We start from the raw sequence: 27,469 nt of genomic DNA, 5'->3' as shown, positions 1-27,469 counted from the left end.
CACACGCACACTATTCGCGTTCTCTTCCGAACACTTCTTCGCGGCTTCGTGACGTTGACAAATCACTGCCATCGCTAGCGGCTAAATTTAAAATAATTGTTCTCCCGTTGTACTCGCCGACTGCCACCCCCCCCCCCCCCCCTCACACACACAAACATACACGCAAACACACATAATATGCATGTACCTACAACCGATATGTTTTTCCAAATATATACGTATATAAGTATACTCGTATACTAAGATACGTGTGTGTGAGCGAGTCAAGGCCGGTTAAACGCACAATAAATAATCATAATGATGACGATAATATTTCGTTTGCGGTGGTAAAGTGAAGTCCACCGAAACGTTGGTTATTGTAATGTATGGAACGAGTATGTTATTTATTTCGCATAGGCCTGCCACCTGCACCTGCAGAGCGAGTGATTATATAGAACGCACTTATTTCAGCTGGACATTGTAAAAGTATATTGTGACTCAATACTTCAAATCCGACTTGTCACGATACCATGGTATATAATATTATATACTATATAGGACGATATTGTTAAAAATTAACTCATATTTTTCAACAAGCTTTCTGATTTTACCATTTCATACAGCCACGTGTGTCCATATCTTCAAGGTATATAATATTATTATGTCCAAACGACAAGTTGTCACAAGTATGACGGCATACGGTACTCGTAATTTTAAGATAAAATTTGTATATAAAATCTGGTAAAAAAAAAAACATCCAAAAGATGTTCTCGGTTCAGACGATTTTTTATTTAAAAGTAATAACCTATCAACTGGTCATACACGATATGCAACCAAATAACATGTTTTATGGACCCGGTGTTTGAAAATATTTTTGAAGAACAAGGAGTCCATAAATTTGTCAAAACGTCAAAATTATACTGTTGGCAAATGTGCACAGTTCGCATAAATTATTTTCGGTTAATAATGCATAGCGTTATTAAACCAATTTATATTAACCATGACTTAAGTAGGTACGCAGCAATTTGGGAGCGGACGAAATTGTCACGAGTAATTAAAAATTACTAAACGGGAAATTACCCAGTGCCTACATAATGGTCGGCAAATAAGGCGATTACTGAGGTTTTTTTTGTTATTGTCCTCTGTCCTTGATTATTATTTTAATATTTTATTAAAAAAACAAAACAATGACAATGTAGTTTTAACTTTTAAATGAAATCAACATAAGAATGTAAAATTAAACTGCATATTTTTTTCGGTGTACGGAGTACTGACTTCAAATTTAAAGCCACGACTAATACGTGTAAATTAAATCACAATCTGCAAATGCAAAAAAAATGGCTGTTTGTGTTTAATAAATTAGTAGTTTTCGTTAAACTTAGGTTTATTGAGCATGAAAGTAAGTACCTACGCAAAAGTTACAGAGTCGTTATTCAATTTCATAAAATTAAAAACAAACGTTAACCAGATTTGTTATAAATGTATTTAACATACCAGATTATAAACGTGAAATTTGTATATTTATATATTTTAAAAGAATAAGAAAACATAAAACTTAACGTTTATGGTCAGTACACATATAAAATATCTACACACATAACTAACCTCACAGGGTATAGCCTACACTATTGAGTGATATCTAAATATTTTGGTCAGTAAAAATACATACATCTTACTATCTTAGTACAAAACACATGTAATTCAAATTTACTTAATTCAATAAAAATCAAATTATACGACCATGGTCTTTAAAATACTGTTAACATGAATAAATCATAATTTATAACTTTCGGTTCGTACCGCCGGGTAAATAAGATATAATATTTTCCGTATTTTCCGGATTAACGAAATAATTATTCACGATTTTGTTTCGGAAATGTTCCAAACAACATGTTGGAGAAGAGGGATTAATAAAGGGTGAATAGAGGCTGAAACCATAAATCGCTTGCACGCCATTATGTAACGAAATTATATTTCACGTTACATTATTACGTACCTACATAATAATTTCAATTATAATGATATAATATACCTAGTTGACTTTTGACGCCGTTAAACGATAATTTACGTAATTCAGTAGAAACCGGTCGAAGTGGACTTCGAAGGATTTGGTCCGTTAAAATAATAGGATTTGGTCGGACGACGAGATGTCTCCGTAAGATACGAATTTTCAGTTACAACTCAATTAATTAATTATAAATGTTTTCTGCCAAAGGTATTTCTATGTTTTGACTTTCTACCAATACTAAAATGCAAATTGATGTATACGTATGTTAGCAGAAACGTATACACCATCAAACAGATTCACCAGTCCAATAAACTTCATAACCGTTAAAAAAATAAACAATGAAAATCTCTGCACACTAATGGAACACACGAAAAAATATATATAACAACAATGTCCGGGGAATCGCAAAGTATCACAGTCTTGCGCGTTTATACGAGATGTTTCCATTCGTGAAATTCAATTTTTTGCTCGATTCCTTTCCCGGTACAGTATGTGTACATTATACCGTACAATATATATAGTGCGCTTATCAAGTATACAGGACATTCCTCACATCTACACACGTGCATGCATATAAAAATAATAATATACATATAGGTACGAGCTGTGTATTAAGTTAGATATAATGTATACGTATAACAGTACTTTTTCACACTCACGCAAGCATATAATATAATATCACACCTAATATATTTGTCAGACTATGTATTATGTTTATAGTGAAAACCTCGTGATGGATATGCTGCTCTTGCTGCTAAAAAAAGACCATTACCCAGATTCGAGTACACCTACGTTAGCATCGATAGAGGGCGGGTGTGGTGGTGGTGGTTGTGATCTGCTTATTCGGACGTCGACGAGAATCATTTGAGGGTATATGAAAAAATATTGATAACGAATAATTGTACTCGTTCGATACTCATATGAATCATATCTAAGCTCAATGTCTTTGTGTGTATTATATTATTATTGCACGCATGGTATACGCGAATTAAACATAATATGTAATAATTATAACTGAGAACGAAAATCAGTTAAGTACATCGTATTATTAAGACATATTATTTATAAGCTTATATCCAGTTCACCCGACTCCTCTATTTTTGTTTCGGCCTCGGCCGGCACGTCTTCCACTAACATTATTAACTCGTCTACCTCGTATATATTTGAATTGCTTCAGAATGAATTTAAAAATATAGAATATCTACTCAAAAAATAGTTTTTAATACAAGTTACATCAATAGATTTATTAGCACTTTTTTTTTGTTGCCATTAATTACATATTATTATAATAAGTAGAAAAATGACATAACAAATTGTTTAAGTATAATTAAAAACAAATAAATCAAAAAATCAAATATTATTAAAAACACAGTTACAAATTTGCAATAATTACTTTAATGTTTTGATTTCTTAATTACATTGGATTTATGTCGATACTATCACTAGTGTTTTGTGCTTACATAACAAATATGCCCAGAATGAAGTAGCAGAAAATCAAAAAACTAATCATTGTAAAATACGTGTTCGTAGTAAATTACTAAAGCAAAATGGAAAACGATAGAAAGATGGATCAATTTTATTAAGATCGGCGAACTCAGATAATATAGAAGATAGTGTCTTATATAAGTAGATCATGTATATTAATAAATTATATAAAAACAGATTTTGAGAATGACATTTAATGTTTTTACAGTTATTTTTTGCCCGGATAACAAATCAATTGTGCTGATAAAAAAACAAATAGCTTTTTTAATCGTAAGCCTTATACCATAATTTAGGTTAATAATATACTATAATATCTATATAGATGAGATGGTAATATGTATGTAAAACTTTTTTAAATTTTTAGATTTTGTCGGTATGAACCTATCGATTTCATAAACACATTATTATAAAATGCCATGAAAGATATGTATGTTTAGATAGTTACTCATACCTAAACTAACTTATCGTTTCCACCAAGTCTTAATGTATAATGTATTAATGTACCTATAAATGGTACAAATTAGCAATTTGTTTTAGGATACATCAATATTTTACTGAATCGCTTATTAAAATAATTATTTATAACTTAAGTCATAACATTAAATGTATTAATACATAATACTATGTATCAATATAAAGTATAATTAATTTTAAATATCTAGCTATATCATAATAAATATGACAAAGGGACCTTCGTTCTACTACGTATTTAGTATATAATTTATTTAACACAAATGTTAAACTGTGATTATAGTGGATTTTAATTTCTTGATAATTCATCGTAATAATTACGTATTTTCACAATTCTTGGTAATTTAATATCTTGCTTAAAGCATTTTTAATGGATATTCCAATGAATTTAATCAGTATTTTATCATCGAAGAATGCAAATAATCCTGGATTATATTAAGACAAATAATGATGCTTCAGAAGAATAATTGCATCGGTACTATAAATTAAAAATTATCAAGATACTTCGATATTTGGATACACTGTTTTAGATTCTGAGTACAACGATATACGTATGTATTGATTTTATAATAACAAGTGTTTTTAGTTATATTTTTTTTTGTCTGGAGACTGTTCTCATAATAAATGATTCAATCTTCAACTTCGAAGGGCATTTCATGTACATACAAAATAAAGTTGGTATTTTTTGGAGAGATGTAGGAGGATGTCAAGATAAAAAATGTTCAGTATGGTTTTAAATTATACTGAAATATTAGATCAAAAATTAGGAAATAAATGGAATTTTAACACAAAAACAAATTTTGACCAAAACATTTTGTTGGTCAAATTCATAAATAGTTAGCTATAAAGTCTTGAAATTTACAATAAATATTTATGCTTTCATTTCCTCGACATGATAATAAAATTATACTTAACATTAATTTGAAATTTTCTACTTTTTTAGTTGGTTATTAAACATTAAATACATAAATACGGTTTTTTTAAAGCTCGTGTTAAAATGTTGTCAAAATCATAAAAATATGCAAATTATTTTTAGTCTCCACTCAAGATTTGTGTTTTGAATGTAATAATTTACGGTTGAATTCAAATTAAACTCATCCGTTACAGGTAACCTACTCAATGATGAAGTACACTCGAAACCTATTATAGGTAAAATATTAAGTACAATGTAGTCATTTTATCAAATTTGTATAAATTCAATAATGTGGAATCAGATATTTAGGTACTGTAAAACATTCTTATAACAGACCCCTATATGACGGAAATCTCCTTAAAACGGAAAATAACAACAGTCCCGCATAACCTATTTCCCGTATATTTTAGTATCTTATAATACAAACTCCTATTTATAACGGAACATTAGTTAGTACCTAGCGATTCCATTATTAAGATGTTTTACTGTATTTTAAGTTGTTAGTCTAGAGCCCTCGGGCTTCAATAATTTGACCCGGTATCCACTTATTTGAGTGGTGCTGTTGAGTGAGTGGTGATATTGTGATATCATGATGTATCATGTTATAGATAATATTATGGTTTCAAATTGTTTTCACGTAGTCCATTTTTTTCTAATTTAATAGGTCATAGAGAAATCTATTGATATATAATATGATTTAAAAATTTAATATGTTAGATTTTGTTAGACTGAATAATTGGTTTTATAATCATGCTTTTTATTGTTTGTTCGTGTGTGTAAAGCCAATCGTAAATATTTATATTTGAAATTTGAAAATAATTGATTTTTAAAACCGTTTAAATGAAATTCTAAACTACAAATTTAATAAAAACTCAACAACACAACATCAAGTATAGACAATTTAGATACCTAATATTTAACCAATATAAAGGATTACCAAATAATCTCTGAAAATTCAGATATTGGATGATTAAGTATTTCATGATTTATAAAATCCAGAATAACTTGTGAATTTTATTGAAACGTAACGGATGTTGCTGTAATATAGCCTTGAAATATTAGTTTTTTGGAATACATTTTTCTTGAGTCATTCCCAAGCATTATTCCATCTCCATGATATATAAGTATGCGTCTCATATACAATAAAGTATCTACATACCAAAATAATATTTGAAAAAAAGTTTCCAATACATTTTTAATATATTCAGATTATTGGTTAGTAGTTTTGAAGAAAGATTTTAAATAATATCGCAGTATAATTTAGATCACTTTTTTGCAGAAGATCAAATATCGAAAAGATTTTTTTAAAGTCATTGTCCGATACGATTTATTTATAATGTCTATATTTTTCCAAAATCTTTATAATATGTTTTACAGACAATATGTACAGACAATTTTAACATTATATTATATTCATACAATATAAATATCATTGTCTGAATATTATTTGCATAAAATATATTAATACGTGAATAATTTCATATATACAATATTTTTATAATTAAATTATATTTTAGGCAATACAAAAATGTATATTTTTTTTCAACTACAAATAATAACTTTAAATTATTATAAAAATGTACCTATATATAAAAAAACAATACATTAAGTATTGTTTTAAATTTAAAATATTGATAAATCAAAATGAAATTATAAAACATAAAATACATTATAATTTATCGTTAAATTTGTTTTTAATATTTATGCAACGAACCAATTGTAAACACGTTTAAAGCTTATAATTTTAAATATATATTACATTTAAGGCTCAGTGGAATTGATCCCTTAAGTTTACATAGTTAGAAGTGTATACCTCTTTTAAGAAAAGTGACTAGCGAAGTTTTTAGGTAGATAATATTATGGTAAGTAGCCGACGGTATAGATACGGTTTACGCTGTACCTCTGGTGGTCTGCAATGATTAACTAAAATAATTATTTGTGAAAAAAAAATGTTTAGATATTATAGAAGTGACTAAAAACGTTATGGATATTGGACACTTTAAAAGATCAGAAATCTAGTCTGATTGGTTAGAACCTAACCTTGGTTAGACTTCAACCCAAGTGCATGTATTGATAAGATCTATGCCATTAGCAAAATAATTACCTCCATCTAGTTAATAATTCAAATCGGATTAGTCAGATTACAGTATTTTTTTGTTTAGGTACGATAAAAAATGTACGACACGATTGAACGCATATAATTTGTCGGCGGATTATATTATAATTTTTTTTTTTTTTTATTACAAAATGACTCATAATTTAGTGCAAAAATGAATGCAATATGGTCACATTTATCATCACTTATTACGATTAAAAGTTTTTCATTAATTTAATATAAATTGGTTTAGACTAATCACAGATTTAAATATTTTAAATGTGATTAAATATTAAACCCCAATCCATTATAAATGTCCATATTAAATCATATAATATTGAATAAGAGCAAAGTTATTTTTCTTAAATATCCATTATATCATATTTTCTTAACAATGCTCTTGTATGCTTGTTGTAGATTTATACTTTATCTAGCTTTTATTTTTATTTTTCATAGGTACTTCTCAAAAAAGGTTCTTTTCCCTCTATTTGGAAATTCACATTTATCAACCCTATGTTTTAAAGGAGAGATCATTAGTTTCCAATTATAACCCATGTCAATATTTTTTAACCTTTCAAATATATTTTCTATAATAATAAGTTCTAAACTCACCCCTCTTTTAAAAATATTCGTATTCCTATTAAACATGGTTTTTGAAGTAATAAATCTACCATAACTGATTTAATATCTTATAAACAATTTATTTTGAACTCTATCTCTAACAAACTGATGTTATACAACTACTTTTAAAAAGCTTTTGATAGTATTAACTGTTGACTTTTTAATTTATAAACTCTAAAAAAGGCTATGGTGACCTTTTATATTATCTAGGTTTATGTCATTTTTAATTCAAAGACCTCAATTTATTAAGTATAAAATTGTTATTACAGATTTTATTTCATTAATGTCAGATGATTTTTACGGGGATCATTGGTCTCAGCTCTTATTTAATTTCTTTACTAATTATATTAATGATATTAACAATATATATTTTCTATAAATCATTCTAATATTATATTCTATTAACTTTCTTTAATCAATATATGTTTCGTACGGTGGTATAACTTTTTACAAAATATTGTTTTTTATCATTATATAAAAAAAAATTATATTGTGTATTGACTTATTATTTGTTAAGTATCGATACACTTATTGAGAGTTATTTTAATTAAATAATCAAATATTTATATTTGTCTTATCGTGTCATAACATTTAGATATAATAAAATAATAAGATGTAAAAACAATTGCACACATGTGGCCAATTAAATCTAAATTGTATGATATCAAATCATATTTTCTTATTTTCTTACCCAGTTCATTCAACACTTCTTCCTAATTAATTTTAAATTATCTATGGATATACATGTTTTTAATACGATACTTCAGTGATCATACGAGTACTTATGTCAGATCCGCCGTGGGTATTCCCCATGTCTTCCCACATAGTCGATAGCGCTTTTGTGTTAGTGTGGTCTTGCGGAGGATGCCCAACTTCAACATTTTTTAAGTAATATTTATTACATGCACAAGTACGTTCATGAATGAGTGAGTGTATTTTAAATTTATATACTAACATAATATGTTTTCTAAGAATTTTCTTAGAATTCTAATAATAAAAATAAGTTGAGAAAAAACTGTTTTTCAAACTATAGAAGTATATTCAAGATTAACTACTATTATCTGTGGATACGTGGTTTTGTTTGGGGCATGAATATGCCATTATTAAATACGCATTATGTAAAATGAATTTACCCCTTCGTATCCGTGGGATAGTAGACTAAATGTATTGACCTAACCTAACCCTTCGCTTGCTTTCGTGGAATTTGGATGTTCGTGATTGGGAGGAGGGTGATCACGTTGTCGCCACCCTGGCCGTAGCGGCCCGTGGCACCTAGACTATTAGTATTTTGACCAGAACGCACATTTTATAATTATGTCATGTCGTATATATTGACATATTATATATGGACATAAGCACGTTTCGGAACCGACAAACTATAATAATATGACATTTTCCTTTTGATTTTTAATAATTTTGTTTCATGAACCATAGATTAATTTATAACGTATATGTTGTATTCAAACCATGTGAATTTGAGAAATTTTTGGACCAATATTAATTTCATAAATAAACGTATTTTTTAATTTCACAATTTATTCATGTACATTTTACACTTAAATTTGTCATCTGTGGGTTAGGTCACTGTCCGCAATAATCATAACACTATTTAGGTAGTTAATTTTAATTTATAAGAAGTGTGTACAATATAAGTTTTGCTCCATATATTAACTATTTGACCCACATATTATGACATCGGGCGAACAAAAAACACGAAATCTTATTTGAATTAAAAATAATCCTAATTCATGAACTTACAAGTAAAAACTAGTTTGATACAATGATACCCCACTTGAATAGTTTATTAGGGTCTCATTTCTGAACCTCTCCTATCTAAAGAAAGTAATATAGAAATCCATAGGAAGAGGAATGGATTTCGATTAACAGATCTAAATTTAGTTGCGCCGCCCCCGAACATGTACGTGCGCACCGTGTAGTACATTATCATAATATTATATTCTAAAACTGTAACGTATATGATTTTTCACATTATATATGATTGATAAACTACAGTTATGTTTTTTTTTTCTTTTCGATAACATTATAATTACGTAATAATACAGACACGAGCGCAACGGAAAGGCCACCGGCAGGCAATCAGTGGCGATAAAAATACGATTTTGGTCGAGGCAGCGAAAAATATAGTACCTAATCCGCCGGCTACCTGTCTGTACCAAGATACGCCCAGCTCACGCCACACGCAATTATACACTGTGTAATACACTAATACGTATCGGTATCGGCCACCCACAAGTCACAACCCTTCCACCCCTCCCGAAAAAAATATCATAAATATGTATAAAACAATGTCGTATACATATGTATACAGCGCCAATAACAACGATGACGAAAATCACCATAGGTACGCCACAACACGCGACTTATAAAATATGTCTCGTGAGCACGTAACGTAGTGGCACTGTGTGCGTGTTTGAAGTTTAAACATTTCGAACACGAAGGTGGCGGCGGTGGATATCTGAAAACTCCGGGAGGTCGGTAGGTTATACCATAAACGCGCGATGATATACGATAATATTATATGTAAATACATAATATAATAGATATGGTGGTTTTTATTTTTGTATTTACCTACTTTTATTTGGTTTTTATTATTATTATTATTTATTTTTTTTATGATGACGTTTAAAGTGTAGCGTTCGACAAAACGGTGCAAATACCGGTGATGGTGGCGAGGTGACGGAATGGTAGGTAGTGCATACTATATATATATAGTTGATATTATATATGGCACAAGGAAGGCGGATGAGATCCAATATAATGGTGAGTGAACGAAATAAAATAAAAAATCAAATGACAAATTGCTACCACGAAACCTCTTGTATGTATTTCTGTGTGTGTATATGTGTCGTAATAAAAGAAAAAGAAAACAGTTACCGTTACGAGATAAATCGATTGTGCAGCTCCTCTCCATTAGAGATGAAATTTATTATTTCATAACGTGTATACACAACTCTCTCCTCTATATATATATTTATATTCAGGATGGATGAACGCGCACTTCCTATACAGAGTTCTTTCGTGCCGACGCGCGACAGACGGTTATTGGTAGTGAGACACGGCGTATGTGAGGAAAAGACAGTTCGAAAAACAATATATTCTTAATCGCTTCGAATTCCCGTAAAAAATATTTCTGTAATGCCGTACCTCGTACCTACTCAAGTCGCATATCGAGTGTACGCGATAATGTGGATCTAGAATGGAATAAAAATGAATACGTTTTTTGGCGCTTTACATTTAGCGCACTCGAGGCGCAAGCCATTTATTTTACTATAATAAATTACAATATTTTTAGTTTTTTTTTTTTTGTATCTACTTTCATATCATTAAAAATGCTTTAAACTTAAGCTTTGAGTCTGTTTTCTGGTGAAAAATAGGATATATTGATAATCAAAAAGGTTAAAAGTAGAAAAATTCTAATACTTTTAAAATAGGCAAGTGAAACAAAAAATTAACTTTTGTTTTTGCAATTTGAAACTATCAAAAAAAAAAAAAAATTGACGCAATATTTATGTAAAACATTTTAAGTTCTAATTTTGATGAGATCGGAAGAATAACAATAACATACATTAAATGGTTTTAGTTAATTTTGCTGTAAGTCAAAAAATATCAATCGTGAGAACTAGAAACTTTTCGCTATTACGTAATACATTCTTTTCTATACACAATATTATAGTCTTAAAAATATATGGACTAACTTTAAGCTATTTACACTACGAGCCTATTCGGACAGTTTCCAATGTCTACGTACTTTATACATTTACAACATATTATATGATAAAATATTATTTTTAATACTTATTATTAAAATATTATATGAGATATTTCTGGTGAAAATTTGATCAACATAGAGTATTACTATAATTAGAAAAAATAATGTAGAAAAAAAAATTCAATATCTTTAGTTGATAAAAAGCGATTATCTCCTCTCAAAACTGTTTATCGAATGTAAGTTTTTATCACTGAGCTCAAATTTAACACATCTATTACCTACTATATCCCACTCAATGTCGATAGGTACATTCGAAATTTTACTACATAGCAGAGCGGTTAAAAACGATTTTTTTTCAATAATCACGTTTTTCAAGTAAAGTTTAAAAGCATTTTATGAAAATTACAGAGCTTTTGCTACAGGTATATAGATATATATTTTTTAAATAGTACCTATTTAAATCAATGCACTTTTGTAAGCATGAAACTAACTTTTGTTACCAGTGTCGAAGTACTCACACAGTCACACACCACCTTCTTTATCCTCTTTTCAACTAACTCTTTCATCCCTTCGTCGTCAGAAAAACGTTTCCTGCACCTAAAAACTTTTGTTTTGTAAAAAGGCGATAATTACTAGTTATAAGATTCGGACTGTAAAAGAGTTGGCAGTGGTTCCCAATCCAAATGAGATGCGTCTCATTAATAAATGCCATTTTTAAAGTGTAGTTTCTGAGTTACCTAGCTTAACGGTTTTCACTAAAGATAAAACTCTGATAAATTGAATAAATTCTCATTTTAAAAAAGTGTGTACCCGCCGAAACGAATCTAAATTAATATTTACTATTTCTATTTCTACTTTTTCAGTTTTGAATCAGTTCCTAGAAGAATTTCAATTCCAGTCTCCAGATTTGGTACGGTTAAAAAAAAAAGAAAACTTTGCTCCCTAAAAATGAAAAATGCTATTCTGTTAATATGGATTAATCAATAGGTACTTTTAAATTTATTCCAGTAAAAAAAAACAACAAAAGTTTGTTCACATAAACATGGACAAATACCTTTAGTATACTCTTAAAATAACAGGTTAGGTATTTAAAATAGTTAAGTTAGGTGCCAGTGAGTTTACCGATATTTTCAAATGATCAATTTCACAACAATTTATTTTCAACATGGTTTCAGTTCCTAGTTTAAAATATGATTTTTAAGTGCACTCATAATTTCTAAAAGTCAGAATTTGAATAAATGCATACCTAATAAATTATAAATAAAATGGACAATAATATACTTGCAGATAAATCGCACTGTATTAATTCATAAATATATACATATATAATTCAATCGTGCACCTTATAGCGAACAAACGACATGCATTTTTGTTCGTAAAACAAATATTTCATATTAACAATGATATCATAAAATAAATTACAAATTACTGTTTTATACTATTATTTAGTTATGAAATTAAAATCAAAATATTATGATCTTTCCAACACACTTTTTCCTTTGAAGAATATGAAATTGATTATGTATTTTTTTCACTTTATAAATTTATGAAAACAAATATTGTACTTTTTTAATAATAACTAACTATACATATATACAGGTATAAATGGATTCAAAAAATAAAAAATACTACCTAATTAAATGTTGTCGTTCAGAATTGAAACCTTTTTTGCTTCATAATTTCAATATATACCTACTTTGACACGGTTATTTTAAATGAATTTGAACTTAATATACCTTCAATTTTTACGTAAATACATAATTATTTTATTTTTGGGTCAACACAAATACGCATAATACGTAAATAAATAAGTCGATGATAAGTCAAAAACAATATTATAATTAATAAGTAAAAAATTGAATGTAATAGAGATTACATAATTTATTTTGGCCATCCGTCGCATGAGAAACAAATACCGATTCATCTCAAGAACTACGAGCACATATTATTATATGCATCGCTATAATATGGACGAGAAAGTTTTAACCGAACTTTCCGAGGTAGTGCTATATTATTATTGCTTTAGAATTCAAATTATAATCTATGGTATTTCAGAGAATTAGACTTAACCATGCAATTGTTCAAAAAATATAATAGAAAATAAAACTCAACTAGGTCATATACTATTTTTACGTGCAAATACAACCCCCGGAATGCACGTTTTTATTTTTCAAATCGCGTGTGTGGAAGTATAAAAATCGTTATTTTATCAAACCCAGCAGTTTTCCATCCATATTGGCTAGTTATGAAGTATTATACTGAAATAATAATTATTTTAATACAATTATTAGAGGCCTGCTAATTGTTGGTGGTCCGTTCAGTTATAATTATTATTAATATTTTAATCAACGGGTATATTGTACGTGTTAAAGTTTGCACTAAAATTGTGCATATAGATTATAGTTATAAGGTATAAGATGCTTTGAAAATTTTTAACCAGTTAAATATTACAGTTACAGTAACTTAGTTACACTTTAGTTACAATTTAAAAGATTATTTATGATTATGACTTCCATAATATAATAACTTTTAAATATTTGTTTGTATGAAAGGTTCGTGAGAAAATGTGTTATGTAAATTATAAGCTATATTTTAAGTATTTTACTTAAAATTAAAAAGTATTGACATTGAAATATATCAAGAGATTGGTTACCAAATATCAATTACATTTTAAAGTTAGTTGAAAATTACGTAGGTAACTCAATCCAAGTTACAAATGTATCTTGGTTACGTAACATTGATACATGTAACTGATTACCGTCCAACACTGAGATATAGGTAATAGGCACAACACAAATATATCAAATATTTATCGAAGGTTTACACGTAATCACCGTTATAATATTATAAAAAGTTAGAACGCAGTTCGCGAAAACTTCGTGTGTATGAAAATTTTGCTTTTATTTTCTACTATACCTACCTAGGATTTATTTTATTATCATTTTCTTTCTCTAGACCACTCAGATTGGATTTAACGAAATATACGAATAGAACGAAAAATGAAATTAATCATAATCAAAATAACAACTTCCATCTTCCACTTCACTTCTCTGTTCACAAATAAGGCGCTACTAATAATCGTAGACTCTGAGCGGAGCAGATTTACAATGATATGTGATTTCCTTTTTTCGTGTGTTCCTAACCTTTTGAAGGAGTAGAAATGATTCAATCTTCAACTTGGAAGATGGTTTCTGATTGAAAGTTGCACGTGCTTTTTAAAACAACGAAGAAAAATTAGGGGAAAAATATTAATATTATCTTGTCATTCAAATATTAATCGTAGAGACATTCGAAACTTTTTACGATCGAGTAGAAACTAATATTTTCTACGTACAATGAAATTTTCAAAATATTTAAACTAATTTTAAGCTATTTATACCAAGAATAAATACACACCATTAAACGGAATGCTGTATTGACTCATAATAATAATAATATGTTATTAGTTATTATGTAGGTAATAAATGAGATATTTTTAGAAAAAAATAGTTCAATAAGCTATACAACTCATAGAAAAATAAATTACCATAAGACTAAAATAATGTATAGAAATAAATAATAACTATCTTTAGAAATAGAGGCTGACCACCGTAGCCACTCAAGGTATGCAATAATTAAAAATTCAAATTTAACACATCCATAGCCGTTATCTACTCAATAAAAAAGCTTCTAGTTTTTTGATAAATTACTTAACACACACATACTTCGTGTAAACAGTTTTTATGCAAAATGTACCTATATACTTTTATTTGAATTGTGAAATCGTTTAAAGACTATGATAGTGAGACCTACACCGCACCTCTACGCCATTATATTAATATAATACGCATGATCACATTATCGGCACGCGCCACTGCCAAAAATGTAAATGAAAAAAAAATATATAATTTTGCCACAACTACTTTACGGTTATATATCACGGTGAACGGTCGTTTTTCTCACTGAATTTTATGTCTGTGAAAAAATGTAATAAAACATTAATTTATTTTCACACCTCTGTATTTATATATAAATTATATATTACATAATTCCATCTATTAGATAATATTATAATATAATATTTACCTTAACAAATGTGCGAACGGAGACTTCACAGTTATTGTTATACAAATATTTAATTACTATTTAATAACAATATATCATAGACAGTTCGGAATAATGGCTTACACATCAACCGGTGAACTATAATGGATAAAATAATGATATATGTATATGAAAAAAATAATAAGCATAACAAGATAAAACTTTTGCGTGATTTGAATATAATATCTACAGTTATACAATAATAATCAATAGGTATACGCCACAATATCAGACATTTTTGAAAACCATTAGAAATCTTTAAAATTCTGCGCGAATTATATTTACAGTTATTAACCCTACGTATAATTATTAAGCAGTGTCAAGTTGTTAAGACACTACACGCATTTCTATAGATGCTGATGATTAGTGAATCAACGACATTTATAACCAGTGCGATAATTATTTTCATGATAAAGCTAATTGACTAGTCGTTAAAAGCATATTTTACGGGAGGAGAATATTATTCATACTAAAAAAATATTTATTATAATTAATATTCATATTAAAAAATCATACTGTAAAATAAAAACCTCGTCTGAACGTATAATAGACTTGAAGCAAGTATCACAAATGGGTTACATAGTAAATTCACATAATACATTATATTATGACGTATCTTTCTGCACGGGTTGGATGTATTATTTTCACCAATTAAAAAAAATGAAATCAAATTCTATTTTGTTACGATGTATACTCACCACATGCACCGTATTTTAATTGTGTCCCGAACAAAGAAATAAATTACATAACAAAATACGTATACATGTGTGCTAATACAGGTATTAAGGAGTATTAGAAGAGTATCAAACTGTATAATATTATATAATAATATTGGTTATAACTTTAAACGCTTTCAAATCTGCATAAAGCACAATAGGTATATAACATAACAAGAGTCAATATTAAGTGAAATTTAATGAGTATGACCTGCTATAGGTATATAGATATTTAATAAAATGTACGACAGAGTTCAGAGAAGTTCTATAAATCAATAAAATACATTGCAGTAAAAAATTTTTATTGTCTAAATATATTGCACATTATCAATTACCCAAATAAATATTAACGAATATTAACTTAAAAAATCATAAACTTCATTATATTATAACAAATAAGATCTTTTCCATTTACTGATTTCGTGACACGCATAGGTACTAATGGCCGAGTAACAATAAGGAAGTAAAGGGTGAAGTACCTCCTTGTTACTCGGTGATAAACCACGAAAAAAAAGGTACTTTAATATGGCGATGCGTGTACCAAGCGTGCAGTGTGCACCAAACATGTTTGAAACTGTATAATATTATGATGACTCAGTTTTAAAAGTGTTATTAATAAATGTCAAAAATAAAATGGTTACAAAACATACGATTCCAAAGGGGAGGAAATCAATTTTTTACTTACATTGACGTAAATGACAAATGCAGTAGACGTTTGAACTTAAGTGAAATCATAGGTTAGGTTAGGTTACTGAGTATTGCAAAATCCAGCAATAGGTACAAACAGAAAAGTATAACAAAAAAGTCTCAACACTATTGTTGACTAAAATGACCTCAGTACAAATGGTCGTGTCAGTATGTTTGATGTTTGTGAAATTGGTGGCGCTGGGTGTATTATTTAGTTTGATGAATCCCTTTTCCAAATCAAAAGAAAATATAATCGAGGAAGATTATTATATGCAAATAATGAACCACAAGATACCGATAACACTGAAACAGAAGATGATGATGATGATGATAATATACGCAATTATGGTAAATGATTTTCGGTGTTGGTATTTTTCGTAACAACAACAATATTTTAGAACTGTGGTTTTTCATTGTGGAAAAACAACATCTGAAACAACACTTAACTCTGTGATATTGACCAAAGTACAATCAGGTTCGATAATTTATTCAGACCAATGTAGGATACATCACTCCACTAAACAATCACAATCGCATTACAATTACATCATACTATAAACACAGAACATTTTGTAGGTCTCAGCATAAGAGCCCCAACTTAAACCATTGAAACGTAATGGCGGCATGAACAAGTTAAACAAGTGCTACAACATTTTAGGAAGACACTTAAAAGAATAATATGGTGGCAATTTATCAATCCTATCGATGCATTTAAATCGTTTTCAAGCGATAACAACGTTGTTTACTTACGACCAATTAATTTATTAACAAACTAGCCTACAATACATATTTACCTGTAATGATGCATTGTGGTGACCATTATTTTTCAAAATAAATAATAACGTATTATAGGTACACATTTATGGGTAGGTATCATTATATTAGACGTCTATACTTATCTATATTATCTAAGATATGTGATATTATATGTAGACGAGGTTGGATTGTATGATTTTCCTTTTTTTTGTATTTTATACAGATTTGAAATCATATAAACTCATTAACTGTATTTAGATAATAATATAGGTATAATAAATAGTGGAGTTGGTTTAATGTTAGCTGCCGGTCATTTTTCTGAAAATAAATTGGGTTCACCACGCGAAAAATAATATAATTTCCTCAATTTTTCGTTGTCTTTGAACATCGTGCTCGCCGGCAATGATCGTTTGCGGTACGTTGTTTTAAATGCTCCCAGGAACGAATGTACACGAAAGCTTTTACTGAAAACGCACTCACACACGCTGCCACCGCATGGATGGATATCATCATTATTCCCGTGTATAGTCCTTATACAGTCGTGGAATATAGAAATGTCAAGGAAACACTACAGCAACGGCGACGTATGGAGGAGATCGACGTCGGCCGCGGACCGCGGTATTATATATATGTGTGTGTTTCTATCTGTATAGTGGGCACGTGTATACTGTTTATATATATATATATTATATATATGAGAAACGTATCGATTTTTCAATCAAAGACCAACCACGACCACTTCTGAAGAAAAAAATATATTCCCCTTACATATTTTATACTCCGTCACACAAAGTTATATTATTATACATACATACATACATCATATTATGATATATTTTACTATAAATATAAACACTCTTAGCTCTTAGGGAAAAATAAGAAATAATATAACTTCATAATATACCACCTAGCACCTACCAACGTTGGTTTTATTTTAATTAAACGAGAAAAAAGCTTTTAAACGCGACACAAATAAAATCTCGTGTTATATAACATGACCTAGTATATATTATATATACACTGCATTACTGCGTAATGATGAGCGTATTATTTTCTTTAGCAACCATGAAAACTATAAATTATTGTGTTGGGGGGAGGGTCGGTTGTTTAACCAATATTAGCTTGGGGCATTCTTTTTACCAAAGCATTTACCTGCAAGCTGTATATTAAGTTTTAAATTAAAATTGATTTCTAGAGTAGGTTACACATAATAAATCTGATATCGAACAAATGGCTTACTAATATCATATAAATATCCCCCCCCCCCCGTCTAATAAAATATGAACAATGTAAACGAAAATAACAAAATTTAAAAATATTTACGTAGATACAAATGGTGCATATATAAATAATATATTAATGATTTTTGGAGAATTTAATTCAATACTGTTGAAAAGAATTTGGAAGGATTCTTTTCACCAGCCAATACTATTACTGTAGCACCTGATTGATGCTGACACAACACTATCTGAGCTAAGCACTGTACGGTGAATAAAGGCTTTTATGGTAATCATATATGTATAAGTTTATTGTGCAGTATATTATACACGACGTTTCCAGAATATACGACGTGCTATTACAATACATCGTGAAATACAGTTACGGATTACACGAGTGCGATCGGTCTGTCGTTTTGAAGTGATCATTTAAAAGGGTTAGTCATTTTTGACTCAAACACAATAACTATACGATTTAATTATTATAGTATGTACTGACAAATTACATACTTTTTATCTTATACTTTTTTTTTGACGGTTTCAAGTTCAATGTAGATATATTTTTTTATTTTAAACGAAAAATAGTTGTTTGAATTTTTGGCAATAAATTCCCCACAAATCTGTTTACGATACATGTCTTGAAAAAAAATCCTTCTTAGGAAATTACGGTAAACCCTAAATATAATATAATATTACCTGCCCGTATCGCAGAGGACACACGCACTGAATAAATATAATATATACATTATGAACATCGCTGGTAATACATTATACATACATAACTACGTGAGTATTAAGTATGTATGTTCATTGTACAGTGTGCCTGTAAAAACGACGGCGTATTGTTGTTCGCATCGTGTTCAAACGGGAGTAAAAAAAATTTAAGAGAAAAAACCTAGGGACGTGCACTGCAGCGGACGACGAACTCCTACAGATGAGGGGAAGATTCCCAAATCCCACTTAAGTGTTTCATCGTACACATTATATATATATATATATAGATGTATATATATATATATATATAGATGTATAAGCTCTCGTATATGTGCAGTATATAGAATAGTACGACAAATAACAAGTCCTCAGACGATTGTGTATAGATGCTACGACCTATATACATATAATGTACAATTATAAAGTGTACATATTATCATTATATATATAATATATATATATACGATGTCTCTACGACGACTCTCCGAGGGTGTACATAACTAATACCTACATATATATATATATAATACGATGATAATAGCCAAAGATTAAGAGCTACTATATATATATTATACTCGTATGTATATTACACCTGCAGTGTACTAGTATTATATGACTAAAATAATATATATAGTATATAATAATAATAAATATAGTTATATTATGCACGTCTATATAGGTACTCACTGAGTGTGGCGTTGTTGAGTTTAGTCTGGTCCACTTGACCTCTGAGCGCCCGGAGCTTACGGAGCTTTTGTTCCTGAGCCTCGACCCGATCCCGGAGGCGGCGGAGCCGCTCGTGCTCCGCCGCCACCTGATGGTGCTTGGCGTCGTGCTGTTTCAGGTAGCGGAGTCGCTGCTCTTTGGCAGCCAACAACTGCCGCTGCGACTCGATCTGATGCTGTTGCCGGCACGCCATCTCTTCCAGCTCCCGGACCGTCAGTTCTGTGCCTGTTTCTCCCGACGTCGGTAACTGCAAAAAAAATTCAAGTTTTTTTTTAGATCTCAATTTCTCGTTCACCCTGCACTTTCGACCACACAGAGTTCGAGAGTAATCGACTTCGGAGGCCATCACACGTGTAGTCCAAAACCATGTTTGAACAGATAGTTTATTGCATATCATTAATCGAGATTCGACGGACGCGCGGAAAAAAAGTGGTCGTGTCAAGAACAAAATGCGACGTCACACGTCGGCCGGCCGAGCCGTTGACTGACGTTAATGCGCCAACCTACCGCATGGTACAAAATTGTTTATTATTATTTCTATTATCATTACACGCATATTAAATCTAAACCGCTTTTATTATTTGTATCGACGACGGGCGTGCACTATGTTCGAGTTTGTCTTTTTGTTTTGTTTTTGCTGTTTTGTTTTTGTTGTTTTTTTTTCTAACCGTTCATTATTTCTACATGCCCTTTAAAACGTTTTACGTGTAGACCGTACACAAAAAATGTAAATATGATATTACTATGATAGTGCACATTATATTATATTATTATATGGATTTAACGCTATAAATACCTACACCGTTACTCGACGACGCCGTGTCCATGTTGAATCCATTAACCGCGGCGTATTATCAATATGTGGCTTTTGGTCCCCACCCGTGGGCACCGACCGTATAAAAACAACCAATAAAAGTCAATTTCCGTTCGTAATCTGCTTATGCATAAACCTATATGTGTGGAAATTTGACCTTGTACGAATAATAATACCTACTTAATATAATAATGACAGCCAAACCAAGCATCGGAGCATGGATAATCGAGGTAGTTGAAATAATAATAATGCGACGAGTTCTCCGACGCCTCCGAAACGTGTTAATTTACCAAATTACCTATGGGTTAGGTTATGATGGGTTAACATAGGTTAACTAACCTAACCACACAAATACCACAATTTAAAAAACACCCTCAATAGTCGATCCAACCTTCGTGTTGTCAGGTTGCAAGACGATAACATCAGCGATATTTGTAGATTTCAACGAAGATAACCCGAAACGTGAACAGTAGCATTTATGATGCACACAAAATGTAACATATACCTATAGGTTTTATCTTGACGAAAATGTACCGTTCGTCGATGGTCGAACACCACAACAATGTACCCACTTAATATTAGTGACCAGTGTATACTATAACGTCTATAACGATACATAAACAACACTCGAATCCTCGAGGTTATTTTCAGAGAGAGAGAGACAGAGACAGAGACAAAGAGGGTAAAGAAATAAAACATCGCCAACAATAATAATAATAATTGCACACACACACGTCGTACCACTCGTATGCTTAATGAAAAACATCGTCAAGTGAAATAACTTCACATATATATTATTATTGCGGAACAAAGCGCATACGTGTATAGTATGAGTACTGTATATACATCACGCATATGCATTGAGTATTTTTCCTTCCACTACAATAATTAAAAAACATATTTTGAAGAGTCCGACTAAGTATATAATACTATAATATTATATCCACTACACAGGGTGGCCCGCCGAGATTTCCTTTTTTCTAGACCTTAATCAATGAAAAAAAAAGATAAACGCCCTGAACATAATACGTATAGTTATATGATCAATAAACCTGAAAATCTGCAATACATATAAGTAAAAATATACGGTATAATTTAATATAGTTTGAGATCTAATTAAACACAAAAACGTTTTGATCCCTGTTAAGTACTTAAAATAATCGCCGCTCTAAGTATAAAAATATAAAAAGGTGTGTGAAACAACGTTAAAGCTATATCATTAATTATAAACGGTTATACAATACACCCACGAGTTTTGCAGAGATGGAATGCATATATCTACAACAGCAACTAACTGAGCTGGTGTGTACACAATACACATATTTCATCACAGACGGCATCGGCAGTCTGTTGACGTCCGCCGTTCTTTAAATTGTTTTTTTTTTTTTGCCTAATGGGTTGTTTTTTGCATCACTTTTTCTAACATTAAATTTATGGAAAGCTTAATCGCACGGAAGAGCGAAAATCACAACTGTTACAGCGCAAAGTGTTTATTTAATTAAAATGAGTATATGTAATATACTTTTAAAAAAGTAATCTCGTCGAATTGTTTTTTAAATATTTATGAATAGTGTCAAGATTTTGCACATCGCATATTACAATATATATATATACATATAAATAACTTTAAAAAGGCGTCCAACGCCGCCAGATAGAAAATTACCTAAGCCGGGTCACAAGCGTCAAATAGATGAGCATGTACATTGGAAATTATAATTAATAGCTCTCGTAGATTGTTTTTCCTCTCTTTACGTTTGAGTATGGAAAGAAATACCACGCCAAAAACACAAAACGGTTTCTGAAATACACGACTAACCTAGTATATACTATATTTATGTACAGATAAGTACCTAACTATATGAACAAATATACTTATATTTATACAGTACATATGTGTTTTATTTTTTGATTGATTACGCGAGCGAGCTTCAGTGAACCACGTAAGTCGATCGGTCACGGACTTGCGAGTTTCGCCCTGCTATAATATACTTATGGAGTTCCGGGTCAGGGCAGTTGGCGAATGGTGGGGAGGCGGTAACGAAAATAAAATGCCATGGTTAATAACACGGTTTCTGAACACACGAATCTATATAATATACATGCTTGTGTGTGAAGTCGCAGCACGCACAGAAGTTTGTGCTAACTTAACAGAAAATGTAAACTGATAGAATAATATAGACAATTAAAAAAAAAAGGTAATTTTAAAATGACATAATTGCACACATTACATTGATATTTTTATCATTGTCGATCGATGTTAGATATTATCACGCTAACTAAATATAAAACGGCGCCTCGGGGACGCAAAGAGTGGTGCAAAAGCTCATAATAAGAACATGAGAGTTTTTTATATTAAGGGCAGTTGTTTTTTTTTTATCACAAGATGGACAATGTATCTCATCTACACGTGAACGTTATAGTTTTATACGCTTTTATTATTATTTTTTTATCGACTTGGATAAAAATGTTTGAATATTGTACAACGAAAAAATGTAGTTTCTGATTCTCGACACAAATAATGTCGTTAAAAAAAGAAAAACGTGCATAAAAAACCACAACACTTTTCGAAACACTACACCGCGTCAATAGGATGACGTTGAATAAACACTAAACACCATCTCGTACATATGAAAGACATTATACCGGCTATAACATTATACTGGCGGAGAAAACGTTTGTCGTCAAACGGTACGGAACAAAATAATTCGAACGTATGCGGCAATATTCCTCCGATGGTAATTCATGAGTGCAACCGGGAGAAGGTATTTTGAAAAGAATACATATTATACCGGATGAAAACTGAATAAAATATCTCTGTATTTGTATTATACGAAATATTGAAGTGCATGAACGTTCGAGATAAGACCGAGCGACCGAATAAAAAATCAATTCCACTGAAAATAAAACCCTCAATGCCCGTACAAAACGTTTTTATGACATGACTTAATTATATACATATATATATATATATTATATAGCTTTGAGACAAATTATAAGTATACGTAGTATGTGTGTGTGTGTGTGTGTGTGTGTATGTGTGTATGAAGTCTAACCTGAAACTCACAAACGAGAGAACTTGAGCGTGATAATCGTGAAATATAGCAGCCGTATGGTATCTAAATAGATAATATAATATATTATGTGTGAATGTGTAAACGCAGTCTCTCCGCTGACAATTGGATACATCCGGTATACAAAACGCGGTTCTCTCAGCTGACGCGCTCGCCGCAGACGTTTCCCCGAGCCATTTTCTTTTATTTCCATCCGATTTAATTCGTTAGAGTGTTTTCTGTTATTTATTTTATTTATTTTATAATCTGAGGGGAATGGGGGGGGGGGAACGTGGCATAAACCCACAACCACACGTGTGGTGCACACGATTATGTGTGTAAAATCGTCTGATATTGTCACCGCCGAGCGCGTATTCTACTCCTCTAAGATATCTCTTGCACGTGTGTACTTACCGTGCACAGATATTTTATTCATAATATATACATATGCTCACATACCGGAGTGGCATCGATGGAAAGAAATACAAAAACATAAATCAAGCTCAACGCCCTCGGTAGTGTGCGTGTGTACAAATGCGAGTAAACGTTTTAGAAAACCCTGAGGGTGTGCATTTATGTAAATCCATTTTCATATGATATTTTTCCCAGAACCCATCCTCCGCCTTGGTGGGCATCATGCATATTGTTTTCAGTGTCGACCGCAATGGTATAAATAATTTAAATGTCTATCATTTATATTAAATATACATCACATATATTAAAATGAATATAAATAATAAAAATAAATATAATATATATTTTTTTTGGGGTGGGCCCGGCGACAACAGAGGCCATTGGGGTGAGGGGTGGGACGGTAGGGGATTATTGTGGAAGTGGTAGGTTTATTTATAATATATTATAAGTATGTATAATGCATACCGTCGGTTTTAATTTATAACCATTGCGAATTCAAATGACTGCGTGACAAACAACTGTTCAAAGGGCATCCCAATTCATTATCGCGCGGACGTGTTAAAAAATACAAACCCGACCGAAACCTTTTAAAGACAATCGGCGAAACCTTAAAAATACAATAGTCACGAACGTACCAACTTGACTCGTGCATACCCACGAAAAATATAAAACTAACATAATAATAATGCAAAACAATTATATAATATAAATATCACTGGAACTATATATTATACCTATACTACCCCTGCCTGCACCTTCGGGTTTTCCACTTAAAACACACCATCGTGCGTACCCGGATTCGATTACGGCTCTTTGTGCTTGTTAATTGCAGAACTCGTGCTTGTTAATTATTCTTGTAACCACACGTAACTGGTTACGTGGTATATATTATAATAAATAATAATATGCAGGTATGTTTATTCAACCTTTAATTGAAGCCTAATATTTGTCGGGTAAAATTTGAATACTACCATCGCAACAGTCTCGCAGTAATTTTGCATGCTATCTATTATTATTACCAACCGGCCGAAACTGTTCGTGACAATAACAATCATTTCTACAGTTGCAGTTATGAATGACCATAATGAAATATGCCAATACATTCATATCAAAATTGGCCCATTTATAATAAATTTATCTGATGATAATGTCATATTGGTAATTAGGGTAAAAAAGTATGTAGGTACTTTAATTCAGATCTATACTCTACGCCTAAAAATATATTTTAACGCATTTTATGAAGTAGTAAACGGAAATTGTAAAAGAAAAGAAAATATCATAGCATAATATACGTCATAACGACACGTGAGCATCTTTTTCGATTACAGAATGGTTATAAACAGAACAAAATCTTACCTAGAATCATAAAAAAAAAATTTTAAAACTTAAAAGGAATCGAGCCGAAATACATTATTACATTTGAAATTCGTACGTCATAGTGCACACACGTACGCATTAGCTGCGAGTTCGTTATACTACCAATCATGAGATGTCAAACCAACGGTGGTAATAAAAATAATATAAATACACGTCTTAAGGTTCTTGGTATTTTGTATCCAAACTGTAATCCAAGTGGTAATACGACTCGTTTAATAAATGTCTGGTCGGTAAGAAGAGAAAAGAAAAAAATACGTCCCTGCTGGTAAAATATATATATATATATTGTACAAACAAATTAGTCGAAACGTCAATAACTTTTCGGCTTTTCTTGGTGGACAGCTCTATGCGAGCAACGACTTCCTATGTATCTATATAATATTATTATACTACTGTATACGTCAAATAATAAATGTTGACCCATAAAAAACGATATAGCATATTATATAGTAGACTTCATGTTGTAAGGGGAAGCGGCTTTACACGCGATCCTAATGTCTTTACACCAAAGTGATATATTTTTAACTCGTGTACGCCTTGGTTGTTGTTTCTATTCAAGGTCGGACAATTGATTTTTACAGCCCACGACCAAATGATATCACCAAAAATATACGTGCAGGATTATGTCATATTATATTATAATATTACATAGAAAAAACGATCAAATAGTGGTGAATAAAGAATAATGCTAAATATGAATATTTGAAACGGTTCTTTAGAACGCTACATTTAAAATGCATAACTGGCACATTATATTATTATTATGAATTATTTTAGCGTTCCTTCGACTTCAACGACGACTCCCGTCCCCCGTAGTCATTATCGTTTAAATAGAAATGGTATTATGACAATATTATGTTAAACATTACGTCGAATTGAAAGTGGAGATATAGGTATTCTTCGCGAGTGAATATTGTAATAGATTTTGTTTTATCTTTCGAAATTCATGTATATATAATAATATAATATTTCTAAATTATGTTTCAATGTTGGTAAAAAATAAAACACATTTCGAATAAAATATTATTTTCTCGTAAATTGTTAACAGCCAGCAAGAAAGATGAGCATGCTCAGTGGTGCACCGTGGCATAAATATACGTTGCCATACAATATACACAGTCGTACTAGCAGAATTCAAATAATTAAGGCCGTGAATATAATATATAGTACTGTAAGACATCATACAATGAATTACATTTTAAAGTAAAAATAATTACTTAATGTCTAATATTTAAATGTATAACTGGGAATTCAAAACAACAATGTTACAATTTTATTTTTGAGGTAATTTCAATAATGTATTCTTTAATTTAATACCTATTACTAAAATAAAAAAAAAAGAAAGCACTTAAAAATGTAAATATATAAAACAATTAGTAAAGTACATTAAAGCAAAGTAAAAGTTTCATAACTACTTATATTATATATTATAGAGCTAGTTTTGAGATCTGTACTAAGAAAGGCATGCCATTGAAAAATAAAAGGCGTTCGTTACAAACTGATACCTACGTCTATAATATAAAATTCAAATATTTAAATATTTAAATGAAAACTAACTTTTATATTTTTTGATGTATAGGTAGGAGTAAAAAAAATAACTTCACATAAAATAT

General features: G+C 30.4%; 1 protein-coding gene across 4 annotated transcripts in view; it reads right to left on the bottom strand.

Moving 5' to 3' along the window:
• Positions 1-27,469, bottom strand: part of LOC111031211 (apoptosis-stimulating of p53 protein 1-like) — a 106,900-nt gene that overhangs the window by 26,706 nt on the left and 52,725 nt on the right. For all 4 annotated transcript variants that reach the window (XM_022311065.1, XM_022311066.1, XM_022311063.1 and 1 more), the window contains one exon: positions 20,163-20,448. In XM_022311065.1, the coding sequence (XP_022166757.1) occupies positions 20,163-20,448 (286 nt within the window). The remainder of the gene's footprint in view (positions 1-20,162; positions 20,449-27,469) is intronic.

This window comes from Myzus persicae, unplaced genomic scaffold, assembly GCF_001856785.1.
Source record: "Myzus persicae strain clone G006 unplaced genomic scaffold, MPER_G0061.0, whole genome shotgun sequence".
NCBI classification, from domain to species: Eukaryota; Metazoa; Arthropoda; class Insecta; order Hemiptera; family Aphididae; genus Myzus; species Myzus persicae.
Note: the sequence above shows the minus strand (reverse complement) of the source record. Positions and strands in the feature narration are given on the sequence as shown.